This window comes from Alosa pseudoharengus, unplaced genomic scaffold, assembly GCF_046254945.1.
Source record: "Alosa pseudoharengus isolate Yale_2024_CS ecotype anadromous, Long Island Sound unplaced genomic scaffold, YU_APseudo_1.1 YU_APseudo_1.1_scf_10, whole genome shotgun sequence".
Classification (NCBI taxonomy): domain Eukaryota; kingdom Metazoa; phylum Chordata; class Actinopteri; order Clupeiformes; family Clupeidae; genus Alosa; species Alosa pseudoharengus.
In genome coordinates this window covers 14,505,181-14,529,943 of record NW_027468565.1, presented here as the reverse complement: position 1 = coordinate 14,529,943, position 24,763 = coordinate 14,505,181, and the positions used below count along the sequence as shown (strand labels likewise).

Genomic DNA, 24,763 nt, shown 5'->3' with positions numbered 1-24,763 from the left:
GTGTGTGGGTAACCATGTCCAGGAGGGACACTAAGTAAGTTCTGACAGGTGTTGCCAGGTTACTGTTGCTTGCACCTGCATTTCTGCAGCTGTTTCCCCCATTCAGCAAGCTGGATATTGTCCACACCCTCCTAGATGTTTGAAAACACCAACACATGGAGCAAAAATGTTTGCAAACTGTGAACTTGGAAATGCTTTTTGACAAGCACATAACATTTAATAGCTCTCTCATTCCTCACAGATGCCAATTTCAATTAAATTGCCTTTGCAAAGCAAGCATCCAAACATTTCTATAAAACCAGTCAAGACTCTTACAGCGGTGTTTATTACTAAGCAACAAATTGTTACATGTATCTGTGCAAAAGCCATACATGTCCTGCATGATTCTTTTAGCAACAAGAAAACAATGTTAAAGTACAACATTTTCAAAAAATCTTCAAAACGTTATTTCAAACAAGCAGACAAGCGTAAGGAAAAATACTTAGGCATAGTCACCACACAAGGTGCAAAGGCAAAACATAGATAAAAGCCAGATTGTTGGTAAACAGCAGGGAAGCACGGCAAATTGTCAAGAGTTAAAAAATTAGGTACATAATTCCACACTTTCCTTCATTTTAAATCACTTAAAGCACCACAGATCATGAACAATGGCACACGCAGACAGGGAATCAAATGTCTAAACAATGACTCCACACTGAGTGCGCCTACAGCGAAACAAGGAGGGGAAGGGAAATCAACCAAAATCTCACAGGAAAAAAGATTTTTCAGGCAGACCTCTGAAAGAGAAAGAGCCCATAAATAGTGGTGGGGCTCACTAATGTAGGTCAGATGGCTGGGTGCCAGGGGAGCGCCGCCCACCCCTCAACCCCTTCCTCCTTGGCAGTGACTGTTAAAGACAGACGAAGGAAATACTGACAGTCCAAAAATCCCCAGCTTGCAAACTCCTAAATCAGCAACATCTGGGCTGCATTAGCCAGGCCAGTGTTTCTGCACAGACAGAAACTGAAAAGGCCTCTTAAAGATGTGCAGGCGACTACACATTCTTCGTCTGTACGTTTGGCCTTCAGTGAATTAACGATGACCAACGTGTAAAGACAAATGGGTACATATAGTGGTGTAAGGCTCATCATAACAGATGTGACATTCGTTCAGTTCAAGGCAAGAACTCAAGAGTCTGAGCTCAGTGGGAGAGGGACACACAGGTATGCCATGAGAGCAGATGACCACAACACGAACAACCCCAGAACATATACACTCGAGTACAGAAAAGTGCAAATAGTCTCTTTAACCATATCTACGAAAGGGTTAAGCACCATGGTCAGAGGAGGAGCAGGATCCAGACCCCTATGAGACGTGTGTGTATGGATGGACGTTTTAGTGTGGAGAGTGCCATGAGAGTGAGGCATGTTGGTGAGTGCAGTGCTGTGTGTTAGGATGAGAGAGGTTCAGATCCATCCGCTTTGCTAAGCAGATCACACCCATTCCTGCAGGGATCGTTTGCAATGGACCAGATATTTTGGCGTCTCCTTATTCTGGAGCGTGCTAATGATGACATAGATCACCCCCAGGATGCACAGGATCAGGACCAAAGGCACAGTGATCAGGACTAGGGTTAGAACATGATCATCCCTGTCATTGACCTTCACTACCACATCTATCTCCTTATCCTTTTCCTCATCCTCCTCTTCCTTTCCATCCTCATGGCTGGAGTCTCCGTTGACGGTAGGATCTTCATCGGCACCTTTGCCCCCATCTGGATTGGAATCAGTGTCCACATCTGGGCTCCAGTACACTGTGCAGCCCATGAAATCTTTGACGATGGATTTGGGGTATCCCTTCTCCACTTGCAGCTTTGCGTTGTCAAGTTTCCAGTACTGAGTGCCTTTGTAGAAGTAAGTGTATTCTGTAAGTAGAAAAGGAACAATGATGAGTGAGCGCGAACACCAAAGCCAGATAATTGTGGGGTCCTGCAGTTTTTATATATCAAATGTAGTTACAATTGTTCTGCCCTAGCTTTGCGTTTACAACTAGAAGTAAAACAAACTAAAGTTTCCTGTTGAAGCTGGAGTATTTTGATGATTAAATGTCTTTACAATGTAATAAAAAGTTCAAAATCATTTTTATTTGGTTTCTGTGTAGGAGAAAACATCACACTTACCTCCATCTTCACTGAAAAATGCTCCTTTGATGGAAGCAGGGATACCATTCCATACGCTCACTGGTTTAGGGTAGCCTTCGTCTACAAGACGTGTTTCTTCCTTGAAGCGCCAATATCTGAGGAGCACAGATTTTACAGATGTATACTAATGTATAAATGTCCAATAATGTATACTTATTGTAGACTTTGGAGACTTACTCCTGGTAGCCTCATTGTCACGTACATTACACCAGAACGTTGCATCAGACAATCAAAGGATGGACTTTTACAAAGCATGTGTACTTACTGATTCCCTCTGAAGAAATATGTGTGGCCTGCTGGCTCCCACCAAATGGCTGTTTCAATTGTGTCTGTGGGAATGCCCTGGCCATAGTGAAAGAGCTCCTGTGGATATCCTGGCTCCAAGTCAGCCTCTCGAAACACCCAGTACCTACTCCCTGCAATATCAAACACGACAACCTCAACATAACTAAAATGAAATCAAAATGTGACTAACTATCTATTACAAATGCATCCTGAGCCATGCATACATAAAAGGCAGCTAGCTTTTTATACTGAGGCCACTCTCTAATTCGATTCCTCCAAAAAAAGTTTCAAACTGAAAGTAGAACAGTCAGCATCTGGTCTAGTGTATGACGCAATCAACAGTTAAGCAGCTGTGCCAGGTGCTGAACACTAAGAGGCTCTTTTTCCACATTAACATTTCAGAGTGTTTTACTAGTGACATAATTTGGCAAAAAGAATGTCAATGGGAGAAACAGACTGCTTAAAGACAGAGCACCACAAAGCTTTGCATACTCAGTGTTTTTACTCAAACCTGCAGTTAGAAAAGCAGTGAAAGGAGTCACACACAACTGAAATATGTACACTGAATGCACTTGGCATGCTGCTAAAGGAAGAGAGGAAGACCTTTGAAAAAGACAAATTTCCCGTCATGACGTTCATATGCAGCATCTATGTTATCCGGCAGTCCCATCCAAAACAGTGAAATAAGCATTGGGTAATTGTCCAGAACCTTGTTCCTTCGGACCCTCCAGAACCAACGACCCTGTTGTTAAAAGAGACATTAAGATAGCAGTTCTCATCCACATATAATGGTATTTTACATAATAATGCAGCTAACTAACTAAACAACTAAAAAAATGGACATAACACGCTACTAAATACTGGAGATGAAGTGTTTCATTTACCTTAAAAACAAACATCTCTCCCCGCAGCAAAGTGACTGTGTCAAAGTTGCCATCACAAATATTGGGGGGAGCGCCATCGGAGCGCTGTGTTGGCCGTGGTCGATAGGTCCTTCTAGTTGGAGCTACTGGTGGAACCCAGGGTTTGGTAGGTCTTGGTTTGGGTTTTGGGGTGACGCGGTTAGGAACTGTAGAGATGATGTCAAATGATGGAGTAGGGGTGGCCTGGGTTGGATCATGCACTGGATGTCCTTCAAGACATTAAACATTCATATTCACATTCAGGTCAGAACAAATATTTTACTATAGATCTACAATGACAGGCCAGATGGCAGAAGACTAAAAATGAGACGCAATTATTTGAAGAAATGCACCATAAATTTCATGAATTCCGTTCAGATCATCCTCGTGGAGAGAAAAATCCTCCGTCTTCATCCACTGGTAGAAAGGAGCCATGATGGCTGAGGGGTTGTTGGAGTGCTCCAGACCAAGAGCATGGCCAAGCTCATGGACTGCCACCAGGAAGAGATCAACACCTGAACACAAACCAACAGTGGTGTGATCATGTGAAATATATACTTTTTATACTTATATATTCCTCCACTGACTTTAAAGAAATGCCAGGAAAAAAGAGCTACCCAATAATATCCACAAAGATGAGTACAACATATAGGCTAACATTCATCATTGAAAAATGTACAGTATTGCCGGGTCTGATGATCTTTGAATCAAGTCACCTTGCTCATTATGGTTATCAAGTGTCCAGGGCTCATCCAGGTCAAAGTGTGTGTCTCCACCCATCCCTGGGCCGGGGAAGAAGGCATGAGCAAGGGACCCTCCCTCCCCATCAAACAGAGACATATCGCCATGGAATCCGGAGGCAAACAGCACCAATATGTCTGGCTCTCCTTGGCTGCCATTTTTTATATCCTTGTGAGGGATCTCTACAAAGGTAAGAGGCGTCACCCTTTCCCACACCTTAAAGGCCTTACGAATTGCCTCAAATGACCTCTGCTCTCCAATTTTGGGTGTGTGGTTAAGAAGACTGAGAAGCAGAAAAAGGAAACAAAATGTATCTGTTGCATGAGATCTACATGATGTCAACCCATAATTAAGAGTTCAGAAAACATAATTGATATTGTGTAAAAAGATTGGTCAAACATAATCAGATGTTGGGTTAAGAAATAGCAATTTACCTGTAAGTTAATTTATCTTTATCCCATTTTTGGCCAGTGAGTACGAATCGCTTTCTTCGTGTGCTTCCTTCATCTGGCTGCACAAATCGATCTGGCACACCACATCGAGGCCTTTTCATAGCACTGAAGTGGTATAATGCTTTAGATTAGAAATATTTACAGGCGTCTCTGCCACGCATAAATTATTATTTGTTATTGTTTAAAGGCAAATGGAGTAATGTTACAAATTGTTTTTGTTTTGTTTTACTGTAGCATATATGTAAGTTGATCATTACCCTAGACAGGTTTAGAAAAAATAATGTATAAATAAAGCAATAGGCCTACCCAGTTTTGGCAAATGGAATGTTAAAAATAGTTTTTTTTTTTCAGTTTCTAAAAATAAATAAATCAATAACCAGTTTTAATGCCTACAGCACATGCTCCTCCAAATGTAAACAGAATGTCAGAATAAAGGGCATCCATACCCAAGGGTAGCCTGGTCCATAACTCCAGTAACCTCTAGGCCATAAAACCGCTGCATTTCGCTGACCGCATTCAAAAGGATTTGTGCAGACTGCATGGTGGACATCTGCTGGCTAGCCTGGGACAAGTAGCCATACTTCCGTAGCCAGGACTGAGATTGCGAGAGGGAAACAAAACATTACTGTAAAACTGAGGGAGGAAACTAGAAGAATTAGTCTACTGGGAAGGACGTCAAGGGTCGGTCTACACTGAGATGTATTGATGTGTCTGTGTGTGATATATGGCACACTGTGTCATCGCATTGAAATGGCTACTAGTCTCATTGGTCAAAGTCAAAGATATGCACCCCAGTTGTTGTGAGGCTACCCCGTCATAGGCTACAATGGAACAATAGAATAATAGCCCCTGCAAGCCCCCCTACCCCATGAACGGAGGCATAGCCGAAAGTAAAAACACCTGGGATAAGATTTTGCAGCTCAAAACAATAGGCTATTCTTTTAAAAATTGTAGAGGATTACCTCAGCGTTGAAGGGTTCATCTTGTGCAAATGCCTCGAAGTTACTAATAAGTGACAACCACAAAGGGAAAATAATCCATTTGAACAATCCAGGAGAAAAACGTCCGTATCGGTATAACATTGCACCCCGTTTCTTCACCAGCCTGCAGAATAGCGTTGACCGTCAAAAAACCTGGACGGGCCGACAACACAAAGCAAAGTAGCTAAGAAACACGCTAGACCACCCTGGCAGCATAGGCTACTCAATAACTAATAAATATTACCTTACATTCGCGATCATTCACCGAAGAAAGCGGACCTGAAATGCGCTTCAAGCGTCGATAAATCTCTGCTTCACAGCATTTGTCATTAAAATGGCAATTTTACAGCCGAAGGGCCAATACTTGAAAACTTTGATCAAGTTTCGGACCGTCTATCAGCTGAATGTAGACTATTGCTCGTCCGCCTCAAATTACGCCGCCAACTGTCTTATCGACATATATTAGCACGCATTTGAACTTTCCAATCGAAACTCTGAGAAGAAACGCATATGGTGTGGCTTGTACTGAACTAGATAGGGAAAATCCTGCATAACTTTTCACGAGATGTTTTGGATGGCGTCCGGGCGAGAGTTCTATGAGATTAATCCCACTGTAGCCCACTCTCTCAAGCTAGGCTGCTGCCCCACCCGCTTACATACTAGGCCTAACTCAAACACACCACTCCCCCTAATACTGTCAGTGTGTCCATCGCATAAAACTATCCCATGTTATTATTAGCTTAATAATCACAACTGTGAATGTTAGGCTTATTATATCAATGACAGAAATTAACAAAAGTAACAACCACTGCCATCTAGTGATTTAGAATATTATGCTACTGTTTTTTTTCCATTTTACCGTATGGAATGCCTACTTGTAAATTAATTAGAATGTCTATCTGAGCATGTCAGAGACTGCAACTAGGACACTGCAAAAGTAAATGCATATTTTATTTCAGCCATCTATAGTTGAAATTGAAGACACTCTTCTGGCTCCAGCCTTGGCAAAGGTGATGAGGATTAAGAGAAACAAACCCAGGACCCAGACTGCACCCACAGGAAGCATCAGCATAAGCACCAGCTCTGGAAAGGATTAATAAACAAGAAATACCACTCTTATCAATGCATCTGTATACACTACTAGGCCAGCAAGTCTGTGCAAATTTAAATAACAGGTTGGAGATGAGATCTCCAAACTTGGATTTTAAAATATTTTAAATTTCAAAGTACCAAACACACATACTAGATTTTTGTGTGGAAGTTTCTGTTTTGTCAATTTTAATGGGCCCATAAGACAGAAGACCTTGGGTTGGGCCTTCCCTTGCAGCTTCTCGTTTAGTGATGCTTTTACATTTCTGAAAGAGTCAACAAAAGACCATAAGTACAAACCAGGAAGTATCAAACACTTTTAAGAAAGAAATGCTCAGAGGAAGTCATCCCAGAGTTAAATTACAACCACACATCTATAAGAACACATTCTGGCAGTCATTGTTGAAGGTAAACTCTTTTAAACGTAATGTAATATGAGAGGTGTGTTTTTGGTTTGTCTTCTTTGCTGAATACTAAACATTAACTTCCACATTGGACTACTGAAAATGAGCAAAGAACTTACTGGTCTGCATGGTTCATCCTCATCTGGAGGACAAATGTGCACCTTGCAGTGGAGGTAGACAACACTCGGCTCAGCTACAAAGCGGAACATACTGAAGGAGTAGCGAACTGTGGAACTCTTGCCATTTCCAAACATTTCACTCATAGTCCCGGTTTCAAAAATTACAGTCTCATCATTGACACACCTGGTTAAAAAAAAATGTAACTTTTTCTACATGCTTACATGGTTCAGGTTTGATTCCACAATATACAATTTTAAAGATGCATCTGTCCATACTATGATACATGGTGAGCTTTAAATAGGTGAACAAACCCATTCAGAAGCAATGCATGAGTCAAGCCTGTTGTTTCATTGTGCTTTGGTGACTGTGAAGCCCAACACTCATTCACATTCAGCAGAAAGAAATCCTTGGGCTCTGTCACAGACACCTGCACATACACCTTGTCCCTCAGGTGAATTGACGGAGTACTGCTGAAGGCATCCGTGAAGGTGTGGTCTTTAAACAAGGCCATTTCAACCTTCGCATCCAACTCATCAATCCGCACCACTGTCTCACTGAAAATGACACTTGTTTATTAAAATACACTTTATGATAAAGAAATCCATTCATATATGAAATATAGGCCTAATGGTACCTGGAGAAGGGATGAATGGGAAAGGGTAGACTGACTGCTCGCATATATGGATACACACATGTGTAATCAATTTTCACAGTTGGATCTCTGATGATATTCTCATGTACATTTGGGTCTGACATCAGTGTTAGGGAATATGCAATGTGTGTGATATTTTTCTGTTGGAGGAAGAACAGGAAAGTTATGGCTAATATAAACTATCATGACCTAATCAAATACAGACGGGACCTATAAACTGCAGCTGTAGAGAATAAACAAAAGCAGACTTGAGGACTGGATCCTGTAGGGAATTCACTCACCTCCAGAGGTTTGCCTCCACAGGCAGCATACTGGTCTTTGGACGTTCGCACTATGTAGTGTGGAACAGCAGAGATCACTTCCTTATGGGCTCTGCAGCTTTTGTTTGCCAAGTGCAGAGATTCCACTGACACGTTGTAATACTTGAAAAAATCCTCGATGACTGTGATGCTAATGAAGTTCTTTCCGCACATTACTTTCATCGAAGCAACTTAAATGGGGCGAAAACAGCAGGACCACATGGGCTACAGGTTAACACTGTTTGACATCCTGATACTGCATTACCTGACCCTGCATTACCTACCTTTGTCACACAGATCTCCATAATATTCCATGGCGCACTTACAGCTATGTCCATCAGCAGATAGTATACAGTTGCTGGTATTGGTACAGTGTGAAACGTCGCATAGTCCTACAACAAATTAAACAGTTAGTACACTGTTGTTAGAATATAGGCCTAGAGATGGTATGAAATCTAGACCGCTACTGCTCACCAGCAACACCAACAAAAAGGCTGAGGGAAAACACCACAAAACCTACAGTTGCCTGAAATACAAAAAATAAGAATTGGGCTATGTTCATTGTTCCAACAGTCTTAAAGCCTACCATCAATGTCAACATCATACTAATTAATGTGTGGGCACCTTATGTCCAGGCCGAAGCATTACAAGACAGATCATTTGGATCAAAAAGGGAAAAGAACACGCTTAGCCTATATTTTCCGAACTGGAAGGCTGCAAAAGTTCAAAATTGAGAACGCAATTCAGACCTAAAGACAGACTACCCGATTCAAAATTGCTCTCTTGATTGCACTTAATGAAGGACACCGGTGTGTTTATAATCAGTTCAATTCTGACAGGCAATGCCCTATTAGTTAAGCTGCTCTGAGATGGCCTACCTACATTCCATGCGGTCTTACCTCCGAAATAGATGTTTATAGACATGCTCTGCAACCTTTTGTGATGGCCTGTTTATTTCGTCAACTATGAACGGACGGTATAATTGCAGTTGTCCCTGCTTGTTTGATATCAAGGTAGGCTAAAAGTCGCATCCACATTTTCATGGCATCAGATAAATGCAAAGTGTGCAAGATCTAGGCCTATGTGTGGGGGGCTGTGTTACCAGCCCACCCACCAATATTCTGCGACTCATTTCGTGTATGCAGCTGCAAGGCCTATTCAAAGATGCCACCCATGCCTGTATTCTAACTGACCCCCGTTAATTGGCTTTGTGCCAGGATGTATGTTCATCTTCATTGTGGTCTTGAGATCAAGAGATGGCAAAATGTGTTTTTCAGACATAGTCACGTGAAGGGGCTTCCCAAAGGTCCCGTAGCCAAAGTAGGTGGGATTCTGCAGCAACACTATAATGAGGCAGAAGGCTGGTCCGCCAGACACATCCTGCCATAAGACCAAGTAGTGGACCCGTTGCATTAAAAGCATCCCTTTAAAGGTAGCACTGTGGTAACTAATGCTATTTTTGCTTGCAATGTGGACACTGGTGAGGGCAACAAATCAGCAACTGCATCAATAACATTGCTCACTTCACTTCTGTAGCTAAATGAAAGCACTTCTTTAGTCATATGGGTTAGATTGAGTAGGCTAGGCTACACGATTACATTGTAAAGGAAACATCGATTTGTCTGCAGGCTGCAGTAGCCTATGCTAGAAACTCCACAAGCACTGGGGCCTGGGCAGGGCACATCTTGATCGGAGTTTGACTTATTATCCTGGAAAAGTGCAGAAAGTCATGTGAGCCGGGAAAAATGGCTACACAAATGAGTTCATTTTTTAAGGAACTTCTGTTATGATCGCCACAAATGGATATGTGTGATCACTGTAGCCTATATAGCTAGCTAGGGAAATAACAAGTCTTCGACATTCAATTGTGAATGCCGAGGGTCGTAACATCAGCGATCTTTTGGTTCGTGTGAGAATCAACGTTTACGTTTACGGACACATCAGGTTATGGAGGATAACGTTAGCCTACCGTTATATATTTGATTTTAGTGTATGCTCACAGACAGTCATACTGCTTGGATAAACGGTTAAACACCTCATCTGTGTTTTTGAAGACAGATGACAATCGCTTTTACCCGTGGAAATCGATTGACTGCTCGCGTGGGTAGTTGATTGTGTGTAGCGTGTGAGACAGTCACATTGGAGGCTACTTCGTGGTTACATTGTTACATTTAATTGTTTGGTGTTTTTTTGTATCCGTGGCATAAGGCCACTCACTGAAAATACTCAGTTCGTGCAGGTGTTTTTGTCATTGGTAGCGTGACTTGTAGTAAAGAACATGAATACAGAGAAGGACTTTTCGCCTTTGACCCCAAACATAGTACGAGCTCTAAATGATAAATTGTACGAGAAGAGGAAAGTTGCCGCACTAGAAATTGAGAAGTAAGTGTCAATGTGCGTTTACGATTATTTCTGTCTATCTACTGAACATTCTAGTTTGACATCCGTAGGTTTACTATTGCCATGTTTTTTCTGATATGATCATATTTAACTCAGATAATTTGTATGATTAATCGACTAATGGTATGCACTATAGCCTATGTCATCTGACGCATCAGGTGATCTGCAAGACTGCGTATATATAAGAATGCGCCTATACAGCCCATTCTCAGAAATTCTTAGCCTACTCAGTTCTTCTCAGTCATGACAGTTCCACTCTTTTCCATAGAGGTGTCCCTTTCTAAATGTTTTTGACCAGACAGTCTCTTCATATCTTTGAAGTTGTCATGTTCTCTTGTTAATTGGACATTTCTGAATATATAAGTAAATAAATATTTGTCTTTCAACACAGACTTGTACGTGAATTTGTGGCTCAAAATAACTCCACACAAATCAGGCATGTTATTCAGATCCTGGCATCAGAGTTTGCCCTCTCCCAACACCCCCACAGTCGCAAAGGTGGGCTTATTGGCTTGGCAGCTTGCTCAATTGCTCTTGGCAAGGTAAGAGAACAATGTGAAATCCATTTGCTTTGTGATGTGTTAGACCAAACCTATGTCTCCAACCTATGTCTCCAACTGAAAGACCCTGTCCTAGAAATGATTTATGGAATAGATAGCCTATCACAAGTAGGCCTATACATGCTGATGCACTTACCATAGACTGGAGGCATGTCCTAGTTCTCTAGTACTGTGGAAAGCATTGTTGACATGCTGTCCCTGTACTGATACTCACATTGTTGGAATTCAGAATTTAGCTAAATGCATCTTTATGGAACAGAAAAGTGGGCCACCAGAGATTGGAAGAATGCAAGTCAGGATGTTGGACATGACTGTCCCTATGACATGACATTTGTACGATGCACTAATACGCTGTCCACTGATTGTGTGATATTTAAATTTAAATATGATCGTAGACATGGCTATAGTGTGACTTGTTTATTGTATTTTCAGGATTCTGGCCTGTATCTGAAAGAGCTTATTGAACCTGTGCTTACCTGCTTCAATGACTCTGATAGCCGATTACGATACTATGCTTGTGAGGCCCTATACAATATCGTAAAGGTTGCCAGAGGAGCGGTGTTGCCTCATTTCAATGTGCTTTTTGACGGGCTTAGTAAGGTAATACAAACTTTCCTTATTCCATATATTCATGTTAGCTATTAATTCGAAGAATGCATTTATGAAGGTGATCTATTTCTATAAACTAGAATTGGAAAATAGTTTGGGGAAAGCCCTATGTATATATGTAATGCTCCTACATAGAGACAGTGTTTGTCTCTCTCTCCCAGCTTGCAGCAGATCCTGATCCTAATGTGAAAAGTGGCTCTGAGCTCCTTGATAGACTGTTAAAGGTAAGACAGGGCTGTTGATTTCTTCATACACAAAATGACTATTAAAGCCTCAAGTCTACAATAGGTGACACTAATTACTCAGGTAGAGTTTGTAACTCCTGACTAACATTTTTTGTGTGTTCTTGTAGGACATTGTCACAGAAAGTAATAAATTTGACCTGGTAGCATTCGTCCCATTGCTGCGTGAGCGGATCTATTCCAACAACCAATATGCTCGGCAGTTTATCATTTCCTGGGTAAGAGAAGCTATTTTTGTTTTAGTTTTATGCTAATGATGAGAACTGTTATCTTTTTTTGTCCCACAAACTAAAAGCTGTCAGGTTTTGTTACATTACAAATGATTCATGATGGAGATAGTCCAACATGACATAGCAAAGTACTGAAATGCATTTCAATACAAGTTGCAAAACAAGTACAGAATTACTTTCTTAACTGTATACTACTGTCTACACTGCACTAAAATGTCTTGTACTGTTCATACTGCACCACCTGTCTATACTGTGTCACATTGCACTTTTCTGCTTTTTTTGCACTTCTGGTTAGACGCAAACTACATTTAGTTGTCTCTGTACTTGTACTCTGCACAGTGACAATAAAGTTGAATCTAAAATGCATACATCTTAAATCAGCTTCTGTATGTATTTTAAGGGTTCTTAGAGTAATTATGCAAATGCTATGTTTACTGTTTCAAGTGTAGGTAACCTGCATCTTTTTACAATTAGATTCAGACCTATTTTTCTCTGTACAACTGCCTTGTAGATTTTGGTGTTGGAATCAGTCCCTGACATCAACCTTATCGACTACCTGCCAGAAATCCTGGATGGGCTCTTTCAGATTTTGGGAGACAGTAGCAAGGAGATTAGACGGACGTGAGTACCTGTTTATTTTTCTTCTGTACTATTTTTAACATACTGTTTTCCATTTAAAATAACACTGTTTTCTCTGTTAAATAAAAGGTGAGGATTGTGATTCTCCAATGTAGAATTATTGGAAAATCATCATAAGGTTAATGATAAATACTTTTAGGGATACTATACCATTAAAGACAGATTCTGTGTATTTTGTTGTCATTATATAATTTCCACGTTGGTGGGGGTTGTTTGCAAAGGAACAACAAACTGCCTTGCAATTTATACACAGCGATTTATACACAGGACAACATGTTAACCCACGTTGATTAGAATCTTCCACAACAGTCAGGCCTCCCAGTGTAACAAGTAATCAAACAGAAATGCCCTGAAATATTGACTGTGACACAACAGGGTGCACCACGACCGTCATACTGATGCAGCACAACATGTACCAATAGTATCCTCCCAGAGTGAGTAACCCAATTTGTCTGAGATGAACCACGAGTAGTGCCAATGCAAGGTTGCAAGGATATCAGGCATGTTTATTTCATAAAATAGGCTTCTAAATTAGTCATTTGATATTCAGCCACCATAAGTCACGCCAACCTGCCAGAAGCCCTATGGGTGCAGGGGTCTGTAGCAGTAGATGGAGTAGATGTGGGAGGTGTCTGGACCACCACTGGCCTGCCCCAAACCCCTCATACATATAACTGGTTAATCCTTACACCATCTGCAGGGTGGTACTACGTCAGCCTTGTTCACCTTTGATTGACATGCTATTATTGTCAGGACAGGCTGTACAGGCCTATATAAAATATATCCCAAGGGGCTCTTTCTTCCCAGCCTGGAGGAATAGCAGGAACGCCTATATAGCACATGGAACATGTGTCTGCAGTGCTTTTGTTATTTCACTCAGGATCCCTCTCTCTTTGAATCTCTGTCTCTTAGTGTCTGTCTCTCTTAGTACACCCAAATCTGGATAAAAACAATGACCATTCCTTATTTTTCAGGTGTGAAGTGGTCTTAGGGGAGTTTCTCAAGGAGATCAAAAAGACTCCATCTAGTGTGAAGTTTGCTGAGATGGCTAACATTCTAGTCATCCACTGCCAGGTGTCAGACGAGTCAAAGCTCAGTAAGTGTGATGTACTCGTATAACATATAGTGACCTTCAACTGGCAATGTATGGATCACATCGTGCCCTCTCTTTAAATGTAGGGTGTACACATGTGGCCTTTCACATTAAAGTCTGTATAGATCTGGTTATACGTGAATTCTTACTCAAGTTTACTCCTTTCTCTGTATGGATTTTGGATATATCAAGCACCTTGAATTATCAGTTTTCATTAAATTCCAGTGGATTAATTATTTGTGCACATACATACTTAGTATGAGGACCTATACCCTTAGGCTAAATGTCTATAAATAGAAAATGCCCTAGGCATTAATGAAAATAAACCATATTATGGCTGAAATGTATTATGCTGAGGTCAAAACATTGTCATGGAGAAGTACAAGCTTTTCATATATACGACCTTCTGAGTAGAAATGTGACACCATTTTTATGTGTTCTCTTTGGTTCAGTCATTCATAGTCAATAACCCATTGTGCCGTTGTACTATTTCAGCAAATGACTTAATCCAGCTGACAGCCATGACGTGGATGAGGGAGTTCATTCAGTTGGCTGGTCGTGTGATGCTTCCTTACTCCTCAGGAATCCTGACCGCTGTGCTGCCTGGTCTCTCCTATGATGACCGCAAGAAAAGTATCCTTATGTGAATGTGTTCTGCCACTCTGTGTGTGTGTGTGAGAGAGATATGTTGCAGACAGTGATGGTTACCGATGTAGAAAAAAAATCATAGGCATAGAGAGAGCACATAATATGTAATGTACAATATCCACTGTAACAGCTAATGCAAGGAATATGGAAATACAACACTACAAAACAACTTCTTGCTGTATTTCTGTCCTTAATCTATGTTGTTCAGGCACTAAAGAAGTGGCCAGTGCGTGTAATCATAGTCTAATGAAACTGGTCACCCCTGAGGATGATGAAGAGGAAGATGAAACACGGTCACAAACATCCCCTCCCCAAGAGGACAGCCCACCTAAGTCCCAAGAAGATCTCAATGGTGAGTAACACAAGTACATGTAAGAATGCTGAGTTGAGGAAGAACTATCCATTTATTAGTAGATATTTGAGACATTTTGGTGGCAAAAACAAAGAAATGTTCTTGCAGGACATGCATACTTTTTATTACAGCAATAAAAATGAACATGTACATTTTCCCTTGTAGAAATATGGGGCATACTATACTCCATTACAGGGAGGTCTGTAGCACTGGATCTCATAAAATACATCAGATTATTATTACAAGAGGAATCTTTTATGAGAATGTATGATGTAAAATGTAATACAGTCGTACTTAATAATCCAACAGTCTGGCCACACTTGGGAAACATTCCTGCTTTGAAAAGTATTCCAGTCCTGTGTTTCCTTCTCAGAGCAGCTTGGTTTCATCTGATATTTTAAGCAGTCTGTACATTTCATTAAGCCTGTGTTCTTGGTGTACGCCAAACTGAGAGGGCATGCATGAGAGTGCATCACATTAATCACATTTACGCAACGTAGCTGAGCTATAGTGGCTACTTCATGTACATGTTGATCAATGTGTGTTCAATCAGTAAAAGAGGCTTCATCCAGAGGGCATGAAATGAACATTGAATTAGTAAAAATCTACTTTGACACTTGATCCTAGGCATATACATGTGGAGGATATTGAGTTTCATTTGAATAGTTTCTTTTTATCTCGTATAGTAAAGGTATTTCATGCTTCATGATTTTGTATCATTGCTTTTTTTTAAGCAACTCATGCCCTCTGGTCTTTCCAGAACCCCTATCCAATAAACTGGTATTGTTTTCACTTGCAATGGGCTGTAGCCTGGCTATCAATCTTCTGATTCAGTGGATCTGATTCAGTTGCATAAGGGTCATTCCATGTCAGTTCATCCAGGGCCCACGCACATGGGCAAAATGCACCATTGACATCAATATGTTTTGTATAGAGCTACCACAGGTTACTCTATACAACCACAGGTGGCAGTGTGGTGACTCTATATAAAACATTTTACAAATCTTTGTATATTCCCACATGGTGTTTGGGTGCTCTGAAAATGATAACCAAAATTATTTTTCAGACTTGTCTGCTGTTCAGACCCTGAAGGGATTTATTTTCTGTTCATTGCTTTTTGTGAGAGTGTTTCTACTTATCTCAGTAAGGAAAATAAATCAAGAGCCTATGTTGAGTACAAATATGTCTTCTGAAGGCTTAAACAGAGCCCAGCCAAAAACTCTGAGGGACAGCTATGACCATGCAGGATTATCCAGACCAAACGTGACGATTTTGCTACATGCTATTCCTATTTATGTACCAGCATGCAAAATTTGAGCCTCCTACATGGTTTAGTTCTTGCGCTGTGGGCTTGTGAACTTTGACAAAAAAAAAAGAGGCTGGACAAAATCGACACCCCCCTCCCCCTGTAAAACTGGCTGTATCTTGGAAAGTATTGATCTTACATAAGAGTAATTTTACAGTGTGTCTCCTGGGTAACATAGGTACACCTGGTAATTTTTTCAGAATTTTTTGAGACCTAAGTGCGTGGGCCCTGGTTGAATTGACGTGGAATGACCCATAAGACTGTTGCAAAATTTCAAGGGAGCCAGCAAGTGCCCTGAGAGTTGAATCTGCCTCTGTAATTGGGAAAATAATTACCATGGTCCACTAACATCCAAGTAATCAGGAAAAGGAAGCCCCAACAAATCACTTAGCAATAGCCTGTCACGTAGCAATGGCCTGTCAATCACATGCCCTAGTCTGGAACGTAAGGACAAGTAGATGCTGTAAGAAGGGGTTGCATTTCTTGATGTTATTTTTTATCATGTTGAAGGATGAAAATGTATTTCTCATGTGATGTGTTCTTGCAGTCACCAATTTAGTTTATGAGGAGAAAGATATGATTAGTTCCTTTGACAAACGCAGGGTTTATCAGTCTTCATTCTGAGCCCTGTGTGTACTGAGAAACACCTGTCAGTCTGTGCCCCAGATGCACATGGTTGAAATCGGTGTAATTTTTTCTTTCAATGAAGAACTAAGAACACTTTCAAACAGCCTTCTTTTGACAGTAGTTTAGCTGATTAGATTCTTGTATTTATTATGTAGCAACTAGCAAATTCTGCATCTGTGATGAAGTTAGTTTTCTATCTCTCAGTTAGCAAAGCTTCATGTATTGATTTAAAGCTATGCACTGTTCTTTCAGAAATATTTAATCTAGCCATGATTTGACACCAAGAAAGCTTAGCAGTAGTGCTTGAGGCACAGCCATATGTATGAAAGGTGGCTGCAAACATTGAACTTTTTGTGTTTTAAAATGTTTTGAATATCCTAAAATTTTTGGGGGGTTTACAGTGTAACTGTCATCTTTTAAAACTGTGGGTTAATTAGAATGTACCTTTTATGTTTCAGCAAATATATTCTGAAGAATTGTGTTTTACAGTAAAGGCCTTTACATAGATGTATTCTATGTTCTCGATTTGTTGACCACAGAGAATTGAGCTGTTATTGAAACTAACATGGAGGAACCAGGGTATGACTGTAATGGCTGAAATGGAAGCCAACATGTATGGTTATGTGAGATTGAGACAAACACTGCTGTGCAGCTGGCGGCCTCTTGCGATATCTGATATTATTCATGATTCTTTTTTTGTGTCTAGACTCACTCAATGCCTCTCAGGAGTCCATCGGTCTTAGCAAAATTAGCTTCTTCACCCCAGCAAGGTGAGGACTACAATGTCAAAGCATACCTAAACAATTTGTGTCTCTCCTCATTCCCCTTTGGACACCTTGTTAATCCTACACCCATTAATACTGCTTGAATTCCAAAACCAAACCCCAGTCTGGATTAAGGAGCCAGATATTGTTTACACATTCATATTCTTAACACTTGGGCTACATCTGCAATTTTGTATGAACACGCGTGACTGAAATGACAAACTCAGGATCAGGGGTGCGTTTCCCAAAACCATAGTTGCTAACTATGGTTTTGGGAAACGCACCCCAGGACAGCAGTTACAGTTTTACATTTAAAGAGGAAACTGTGTAAATGCCACTGCATTCTACTCACTGTCAGATGTGATGTCACTATCCCAGTTTAGACAGGGCGCAGGTTACTCTGGATCTTGATGGAATAGTTCAGGTTTTGGATCGGCACCTGCATGATTCATCCACAGGTATGATGACTCGGATTGCTGTGCTCAAGTGGTTGTACCATCTCTACATAAAAACACCACGGAAGGTGAGCCAAACCTTACCATTTCACACTGTACTAAGACGTGCAATATAGACCTCTTTTCCTCTTAGTATGACCTTGCTTTTATACTTCCACTGAAAGAGTTCCTATGTGTGTTATCTTCATAGATGTTCAGACACACGGATAGTTTGTTCCCAATGCTGTTGAAGACTCTTTCTGATGAATCTGATGAGGTATGTTTTTTCTATGGACCACAGACTGTCCACTACATACCTGCAAAGTGATTTGTGGGAAAAGTTTTTTTCTCTATCATTGCACCCTCAGGTAATACTGAAAGATTTGGAAGTGCTTGCCGAGATTGCATCATCACCGGCCGGACAGACGTACAACTCCGGGATGTGTGACAATTCTGACAAAACGGAACTCCAGGTTCCTGAGCATAGTATTGGCCAGCAGCTGGTGGTTGGTGAGGCGTTTGTGCTTTTCTCAACTAAACTTCTTGTTGACTTTGTCTGCAGTGTAATATAATATAGATTAATATAGACATAGCATGTAGTATGGTTTGGGCAGTGGCGTAACAAGCCAATGGTGGGCCCAGGTGCGAGAGCGCTAAGCGGGCCCCATACCGACGAACTTTGGCCCAGGATGAATTAGCTCTGATACATGCGATACACATTAAGGGTGACTTCAATTGTTTATGCAAAGGGCCTGAGGCACCGAAGTAGTTTAGTAGTTACAGATTACAATTTCAAATAAAAAACACACGACTACATATCCATTACATGTAAAAACATTAAAAAATAATTTTATTAACAGCCTGCAGGCCAGGATAATCTAATATTACTGCATTAACATCAACTCGCATGGAATTATGGGAACACTCAATGCGCTTCTTCAACCCTCTGCTGAAACTGCAAGCGTAGATTGCTTGCTTATAAACTCGCACTGCGCAGAAACAAAACTTAATGTAGCCTAACTTATTTAACCGTCCAGAAACCAAATAAAATCATTCATATGCATACAACCCCCAATATGCGTGAATTAGGCCATTAGAAGAAGGCCATCTTACGAGCCTTTCGTTGTGCAAAATCGTCAACAGTGTTCCCAATATTTAATGCTCTGGCTCTCGTATTTTCAATGGACAGGATAGCTAACCCACGGAGCCTCTCCTGCCCCATGCTGCTTATTAGGCATAGGTCTTAATAAGTTTGAGTTTGGAAAAAGATCGCTTAGCTTTTGCCACAGTCACAGGCAATGTCAGAAACAACATGAGTAGGCCTACACACTTACACTGTCATAATCTACCACCAGCATTTTGGCAAGTTGAAAAATAGATGACTTCTGTGAAATCTCTGCTTTAAAGCAAGACCTGAATGAGAGGAGTTGTGTTGGGAATGTTGGTGCAATGTCCCTGCTATAATGGTCTGACAAACGTCTTGCCTTTTCAAGCAGTTCATCATCACCTGCGAGTTGAAGGGTCATAGGACGTAAAGACTCAAACACATGACAAGTTTCCCGCATACTTGCAAATCTTTGGGAGAGCTGACTGATTATGATGTCCAGAGTTGCATTAAATACCTGCACTTTGAAGTATCTCTCTGCATCGGTTAAGCGCTCATCTTCCGATAGATCGTCAAAGTGACTCTTCACTCTCCGTGCTCTAAAATTCTAAAGTTCTAAAAAAAAAAAAAAAAAAGGAGGCAGGGCGGGGGTAGCGACGGGCCCCGGGAGGTCACGGGCCCTGGTGCGACTGCACTTGCTGCACCTACTATAGTTACGCCACTGGGTTTGGGTGTTGTTAAGCATCTTGATTTTTTGAAAAATTCATTAGCAGTTGCTGTGTGTTGTTTGCCTTAGAAGAGCATTTTGCATTTGTTTGCATACCTGCCCACTGTCCATGACTAATAGCTGAAGCTGTCACTCTTGCAGGCTCCAAAATGGCTGATTCCTCCCCCTCCACCCCCAGCATGAACTCCTACTTCTACAAATTCATGATAAACTTGCTGAAGCGCTTCAGTCTGGAGAGGAAGTTGCTGGAGACCAGGGGGGCCTTCATCATCAGGTGATCATGCTCAGACTCTAGCACCTTCTCTCCGACATCTGCTAGATGATGCTCAGGCTACTTTTAAGGGTGCCTCGGTAAAGTGTTTTTTCAGACAGCAGACTTAACAGCTCCTATGTGTGTGTTTTTGTACTCTGCAGACAGCTCTGTCTGCTTCTGCACGCAGAGAACATCTTTCACTCCATGGCAGATATCTTGCTGAAGGAGGAGGACCTTAAGTTTGCCTCGACCATGGTGCAGACACTCAACACCATCTTGCTCACATCAGCCGAACTGTTCCAGCTGCGCAACCAGCTCAAGGACTTGCGCACTCAGGTTAGATCTAGTCCCATACCTTTGATGAGGCTTTTGGCCTCAGAAATGTTTTGTGAGTGTAATTGATATCTGTTCATAGACAAAGAAGACGGACTTGATCCCAAAGTCTACTTTTCTCTATGTTGATTTCCCCCCACAGTGAAGTTGTTGCAGTACATTAAGCACCTTTCGTATGTCATGTGTTTTAGGAGAGTGGCGCTCTCTTTTGCTGTCTGTACCGATCCTGGTGTCACAATCCCGTGGCAACGGTGTCCCTCTGCTTCCTGACACAGAATTACCGTCATGCCTATGAGCTCATCCAGAAGTTGTATCCTTGAATTCATGTTTCAATTTGTTGAAATTGAAATACAACACTCTGACTTTGGTTTTATCAAGAAAAAATCAAATGTGTGTTTCTGAGACATTGGATCACTTTCCCAGACATGGATCAAGTGTATTCCTAGATTAAAATCATTTTCAGTAGAGATCTTTCAGTTCTCTCTTAGTCTAGGACTAGGCTTAATCCATGTCTGGGAAACTGGCACATCATGTTTTGTACTAGAGTAGGTGTATAAAACGATTCCTTAAGATATGTCTCTCAGTGGGGACCTGGAGGTGACTGTAGATTTCCTCATGGAAGTGGACAAACTGGTGCAACTTATTGAGAGTCCCATCTTTACCTGTGAGTTTGAACCAGATTGTTTTAATGTATGACTTTCTGTCTCTGTACCTCCTGGTTACATATAGACCTCTGAAGTTTGCCTACAAAAAATCTGCCCATATAAGGTATCTTGCAGTTTTTCCTATGGAAAAATAACATGTGAATTTTAAATTATCAACCTGTTACACTCTTAAGGGGACAATGAAGTCTGAAATGCAAATGTTTTGCCATACAGACTTTTGTCATCTACCTTCGAGTAGGTTCTGTGATATTTGGAATGTTAAGATGGCGAACTTGCAGTGCAACTTTCAACAGGTAGTTAGCTTCGATTAGCTCCCGGATCTCCTATGGGCAAACATGGCAGCTTTGGGTACTTATAGTAGGTGAACTAAAGAGATCTATTGGTGCTCTAAACAGGTCTGTAATTTGCTCATTGTTTTACAGACTTGCGTTTGCAGCTTCTGGATGTGGAAAACAACCCTTACCTAATCAAAGCTCTGTATGGGCTTCTGATGCTGCTGCCTCAAAGCCAGGCCTTCCAGCTGCTGTCTCATCGACTGCGCTGCGTACCCAACCCAGAACTCATGAGGACCTTGTATGTATGCTAAAACCCATCCCAACTAGGCCACCCTCTTATTAAATCACCCCAATGTCCCAAGTGCTTCAACACTTGATGTACCAGTACTCTAAAGTGTACAATGACCTGCATTCCTTTAAAGTTCATCCACACTATTGTACTCTATACCTCCTCTGCTTCTTAACTGATTAAGACATCTCAACTCAATCTCAGCAATCAGTCATCAGTTAGTGAAATGACCACATGTCAACTTTTCTTTTCCCCAGGGATGATTCAAAGTCTTGCAACATCAAACGTTCCAATCAGGCTCATGTGGACTACACGGAGCTGCTCCAGCACTTTGACCGTGTCCAGAGCAAACACCTGGAGGTGCGACACCAGCGCACAGGACGAGCAGAGCACACCGATAGGAAGCTAGCGCTCTGAGGCACTGTCAGGAGTGCAGTGTTTCAAGTATTAAATGAACATTAACTGATTTTGGACCTCTAGTGGGAACTTTTTATCATGTATGGATGTACTGTACTCGTTGTTTTTCAAGTGCTTTATGTTAAGATAAGATGATACGTTTTTTTTGTTTGTTTGTGGAATGTATATGCCATCATTTTCCTCTGCAGTCTTTGACCAGTGATTGGAATGTTTTCAAATCATTGTATTGTAGTTATTTCAAACCAGTGCTGGCACTAAAAGACTAGCCACAAGTAAGTCCTTCACTAGGAAGCTTTCATCGTCAGGGTAGTATGCAAGCAGTGTCAGATTACACATCTAAATGCTTTCAGCAGCTTCATAGTTTTGTTGGCATTGCTTTTCTTATACCTCACATCTCACATAAAAGTACCAGCACTCTTTGATTTCTGATGCCAAGCATCAACTCTGCGTTGTGAATACCTTACTCTCGCCTCACTCTGGATTCACCTTGGTAAAGATGCATCTGTATTCATGACTTCTACATTCCTTACCTTGACATCTTTTCACTATAACATATGCTTCTCTGACCTGATATGATCACCAATCTAATGTAAACAGCAAATGTAAGTGTTGTCTAAATTATCATTAAAAAATGAGGACCACAATAAATAATAGTAAGCTCCAAATAATCTTAAATTTAAGATGGCATGAATAATCCCTATTATCCCCTCTTCCATCTTGCTCTTTCAGGAATTATATAATTAAGCACTGACTGGGTGTTCCATTTGGAGGGCCGGGGTACATGTTATACTCTTGATTTAAAAATGTCCAGTGTCTATTGTTTTTGTTTTTTTTAAATGTATTCAGAACTTTTCTAAATCACAAATATTGAATTTTAAGATGTTCTAGGACTGTAGTTTACTATATGTACTGTACTGATTTCATATGATATTGGCAACATCTAATGTTACAATAAGCTTGCAGTGGTCAATTGTAGTCCTTACCTATTTTGTGTTATAATATACATTTGTAAGTGATAATGTTGTAAATCTACCCCCTTTGTTTTACTAAATTTAAAGTAAAGCCGTCAATCCTTACACCAGAAGACTAACAAGGTTTGGGAAAGATTGTAGTCTTGAGAAAAGCTTGAATGCTTGAAAGCTTGGCCATTAGTTAAAAGACTCCAATCTTTCAAGAATCTTTCCCAAATCAAAATCTTCTGATGCATGGGTAGCATAAGAGAGGTCTGCTCTCCAGTATAAAGAGGTCAGTAGCAAAACAGAAATTGATTAGTGGTGTTGCCAAAGGTAACTTCTATCAGTGCAGCAATATACTCAAGTTAAGATATACTTTCTGCTACTACTTAATGGACTTTTCCTTGGTGTCAGCAGTGGGGACAACAGCCATGGACCTTACTATCACAATAACACAACATAACACTTTTAGGAAATGCTTCAACATCGACATCAAGGTACTGGTTTGACTGAGCAAAACTGTTCATTATTATTCTAAACGGCCTGTGTTACTCCATGACCAAGGGAACAAGGACCTTGGCCAACCAATATGGACCCACAGTTTCAGTTTATTCAGCTTCATCTACAGCTGTGGGGTTTGTTAAGAACTTTTTAAGTTCTGTTTCACCAGTTAACAGCATGTGGATTCCTATTAACTGAATCGACTTTGATGCTGCTGGTAATCTCTTGATATAAAAACATTTAAAAATGTATTTAAAAAATTAAAAAAAAGATGTACTTATCATGATTTATGTACAGTATAACATGATAATGTATTGACTGGACATGTTACTGACTGTATTGTGTGCTTGAGAAAAGAATGAAGATCATGTAAGTGTCTGTGGCTAAACTCTTTTGAACATTACTAACTGAAATGATGAGAGTGCCATCTTTGGCCATATGAGAATAATCCCAAACCATAAGACATTTCTCCACACTGTAGTGAGTGGCCATATAATAAACACTAAAAGAGGTTATGCTTTTCTAGTGCCCTGCAATCCCTTTGTGATGTGTGAGGGGAAGGACATGAATCGCTTCAAACTACCGGGCAATACACAACATAACAGAACACCTGTGTCCCTCTGATGTTTTCTATCTCAAGTCAAGTCAGCTTTATTGTCAATTTCTTCGCACATATACTAGACATGCAGAGGAATCAAGAGTGCCTTTCTCTATCCCACGGTGAAGAAGAAAAAGTGCAACAGGTAAGACATTTCCTATCACAAGAGTAATAATGAAGTGCTCAACAGACATTTTTCCTAACATTAAACAATAAGCAGCAACAATATCACAAGACAAGAACACAACACAGTCAGCCAAAATGTGTATAGGCTATGATGTGTTATGATAGAGCAGAAAGATGTGTTGTCAGAGTGCAAACAAATGCTGTACAAAAAAACAGCAGCAACTTCAGAGTCCAGAGTTTTGTGTAAAAAAAGATGCTATATACAAAAAACAGCAACTTCCAGAGTCCAGTTTTTTTTTTTTTTTTTTTTTTGGGGGGGGGGGGGGGGGTCTTTCACCTAACTCCCACTTACACTTCACATGTGAACATGACTGTAACAAGCTGCATCAATATAGGCTACTTTATAGCCTACAGCCTTTTATAGAGAGAATGCAGCCACAATCAGCCAAGATGCAAATAGTCTGGCAGCCAAATGCCATAATTTGGGTGAACCTGTTTTGTCGGTTCAGCACAT

At 40.8% G+C, this 24,763-nt stretch overlaps 3 protein-coding genes across 5 annotated transcripts; 1 reads left to right on the top strand and 2 right to left on the bottom strand.

The window, feature by feature from the left end:
* Positions 1-306: 306 nt before the first annotated feature.
* mmp15a (matrix metallopeptidase 15a) lies at positions 307-6,295 on the bottom strand. The gene is made up of 11 exons (XM_076264665.1): positions 5,784-6,295; positions 5,522-5,663; positions 5,006-5,154; positions 4,542-4,664; positions 4,083-4,390; positions 3,720-3,881; positions 3,349-3,596; positions 3,068-3,206; positions 2,445-2,595; positions 2,159-2,274; positions 307-1,903 (listed from the first exon to the last, which is right to left on the bottom strand). The coding sequence occupies exons 1-11, from the start codon at positions 5,798-5,800 to the stop codon at positions 1,473-1,475; spliced, it is 1,986 nt and encodes a 661-aa protein (XP_076120780.1). The 5' UTR covers positions 5,801-6,295; the 3' UTR covers positions 307-1,472.
* Positions 6,296-6,473: 178 nt separating this feature from the next.
* zpd (zona pellucida glycoprotein d) lies at positions 6,474-9,250 on the bottom strand. Of its 3 annotated transcripts, XM_076264695.1 has the most exons (9): positions 9,003-9,250; positions 8,578-8,629; positions 8,388-8,495; positions 8,086-8,294; positions 7,787-7,944; positions 7,464-7,706; positions 7,152-7,335; positions 6,783-6,894; positions 6,474-6,622 (listed from the first exon to the last, which is right to left on the bottom strand). In XM_076264695.1, exons 3-9 carry the CDS (start codon positions 8,416-8,418, stop codon positions 6,495-6,497), a joined length of 1,065 nt encoding a protein of 354 aa, XP_076120810.1. In that variant the 5' UTR covers positions 8,419-8,495; positions 8,578-8,629; positions 9,003-9,250; the 3' UTR covers positions 6,474-6,494. The 3 variants fall into 3 exon arrangements, with proteins under 3 accessions (XP_076120810.1, XP_076120792.1, XP_076120800.1); XM_076264677.1 differs by having other exon boundaries at positions 8,578-9,250; XM_076264685.1 differs by lacking the exon at positions 8,578-8,629.
* Positions 9,251-9,842: 592 nt separating this feature from the next.
* Positions 9,843-24,040, top strand: vac14 (vac14 homolog (S. cerevisiae)). The gene is made up of 19 exons (XM_076264656.1): positions 9,843-10,485; positions 10,895-11,045; positions 11,496-11,663; positions 11,834-11,896; positions 12,025-12,132; positions 12,656-12,765; positions 13,758-13,879; positions 14,372-14,509; positions 14,733-14,876; positions 17,516-17,579; positions 17,952-18,096; positions 18,219-18,284; positions 18,376-18,517; positions 19,981-20,113; positions 20,254-20,428; positions 20,617-20,735; positions 21,010-21,089; positions 21,513-21,663; positions 21,912-24,040. Exons 1-19 carry the CDS (start codon positions 10,382-10,384, stop codon positions 22,069-22,071), a joined length of 2,343 nt encoding a protein of 780 aa, XP_076120771.1. The 5' UTR covers positions 9,843-10,381; the 3' UTR covers positions 22,072-24,040.
* The last annotated feature ends 723 nt before the right edge of the window (positions 24,041-24,763 follow it).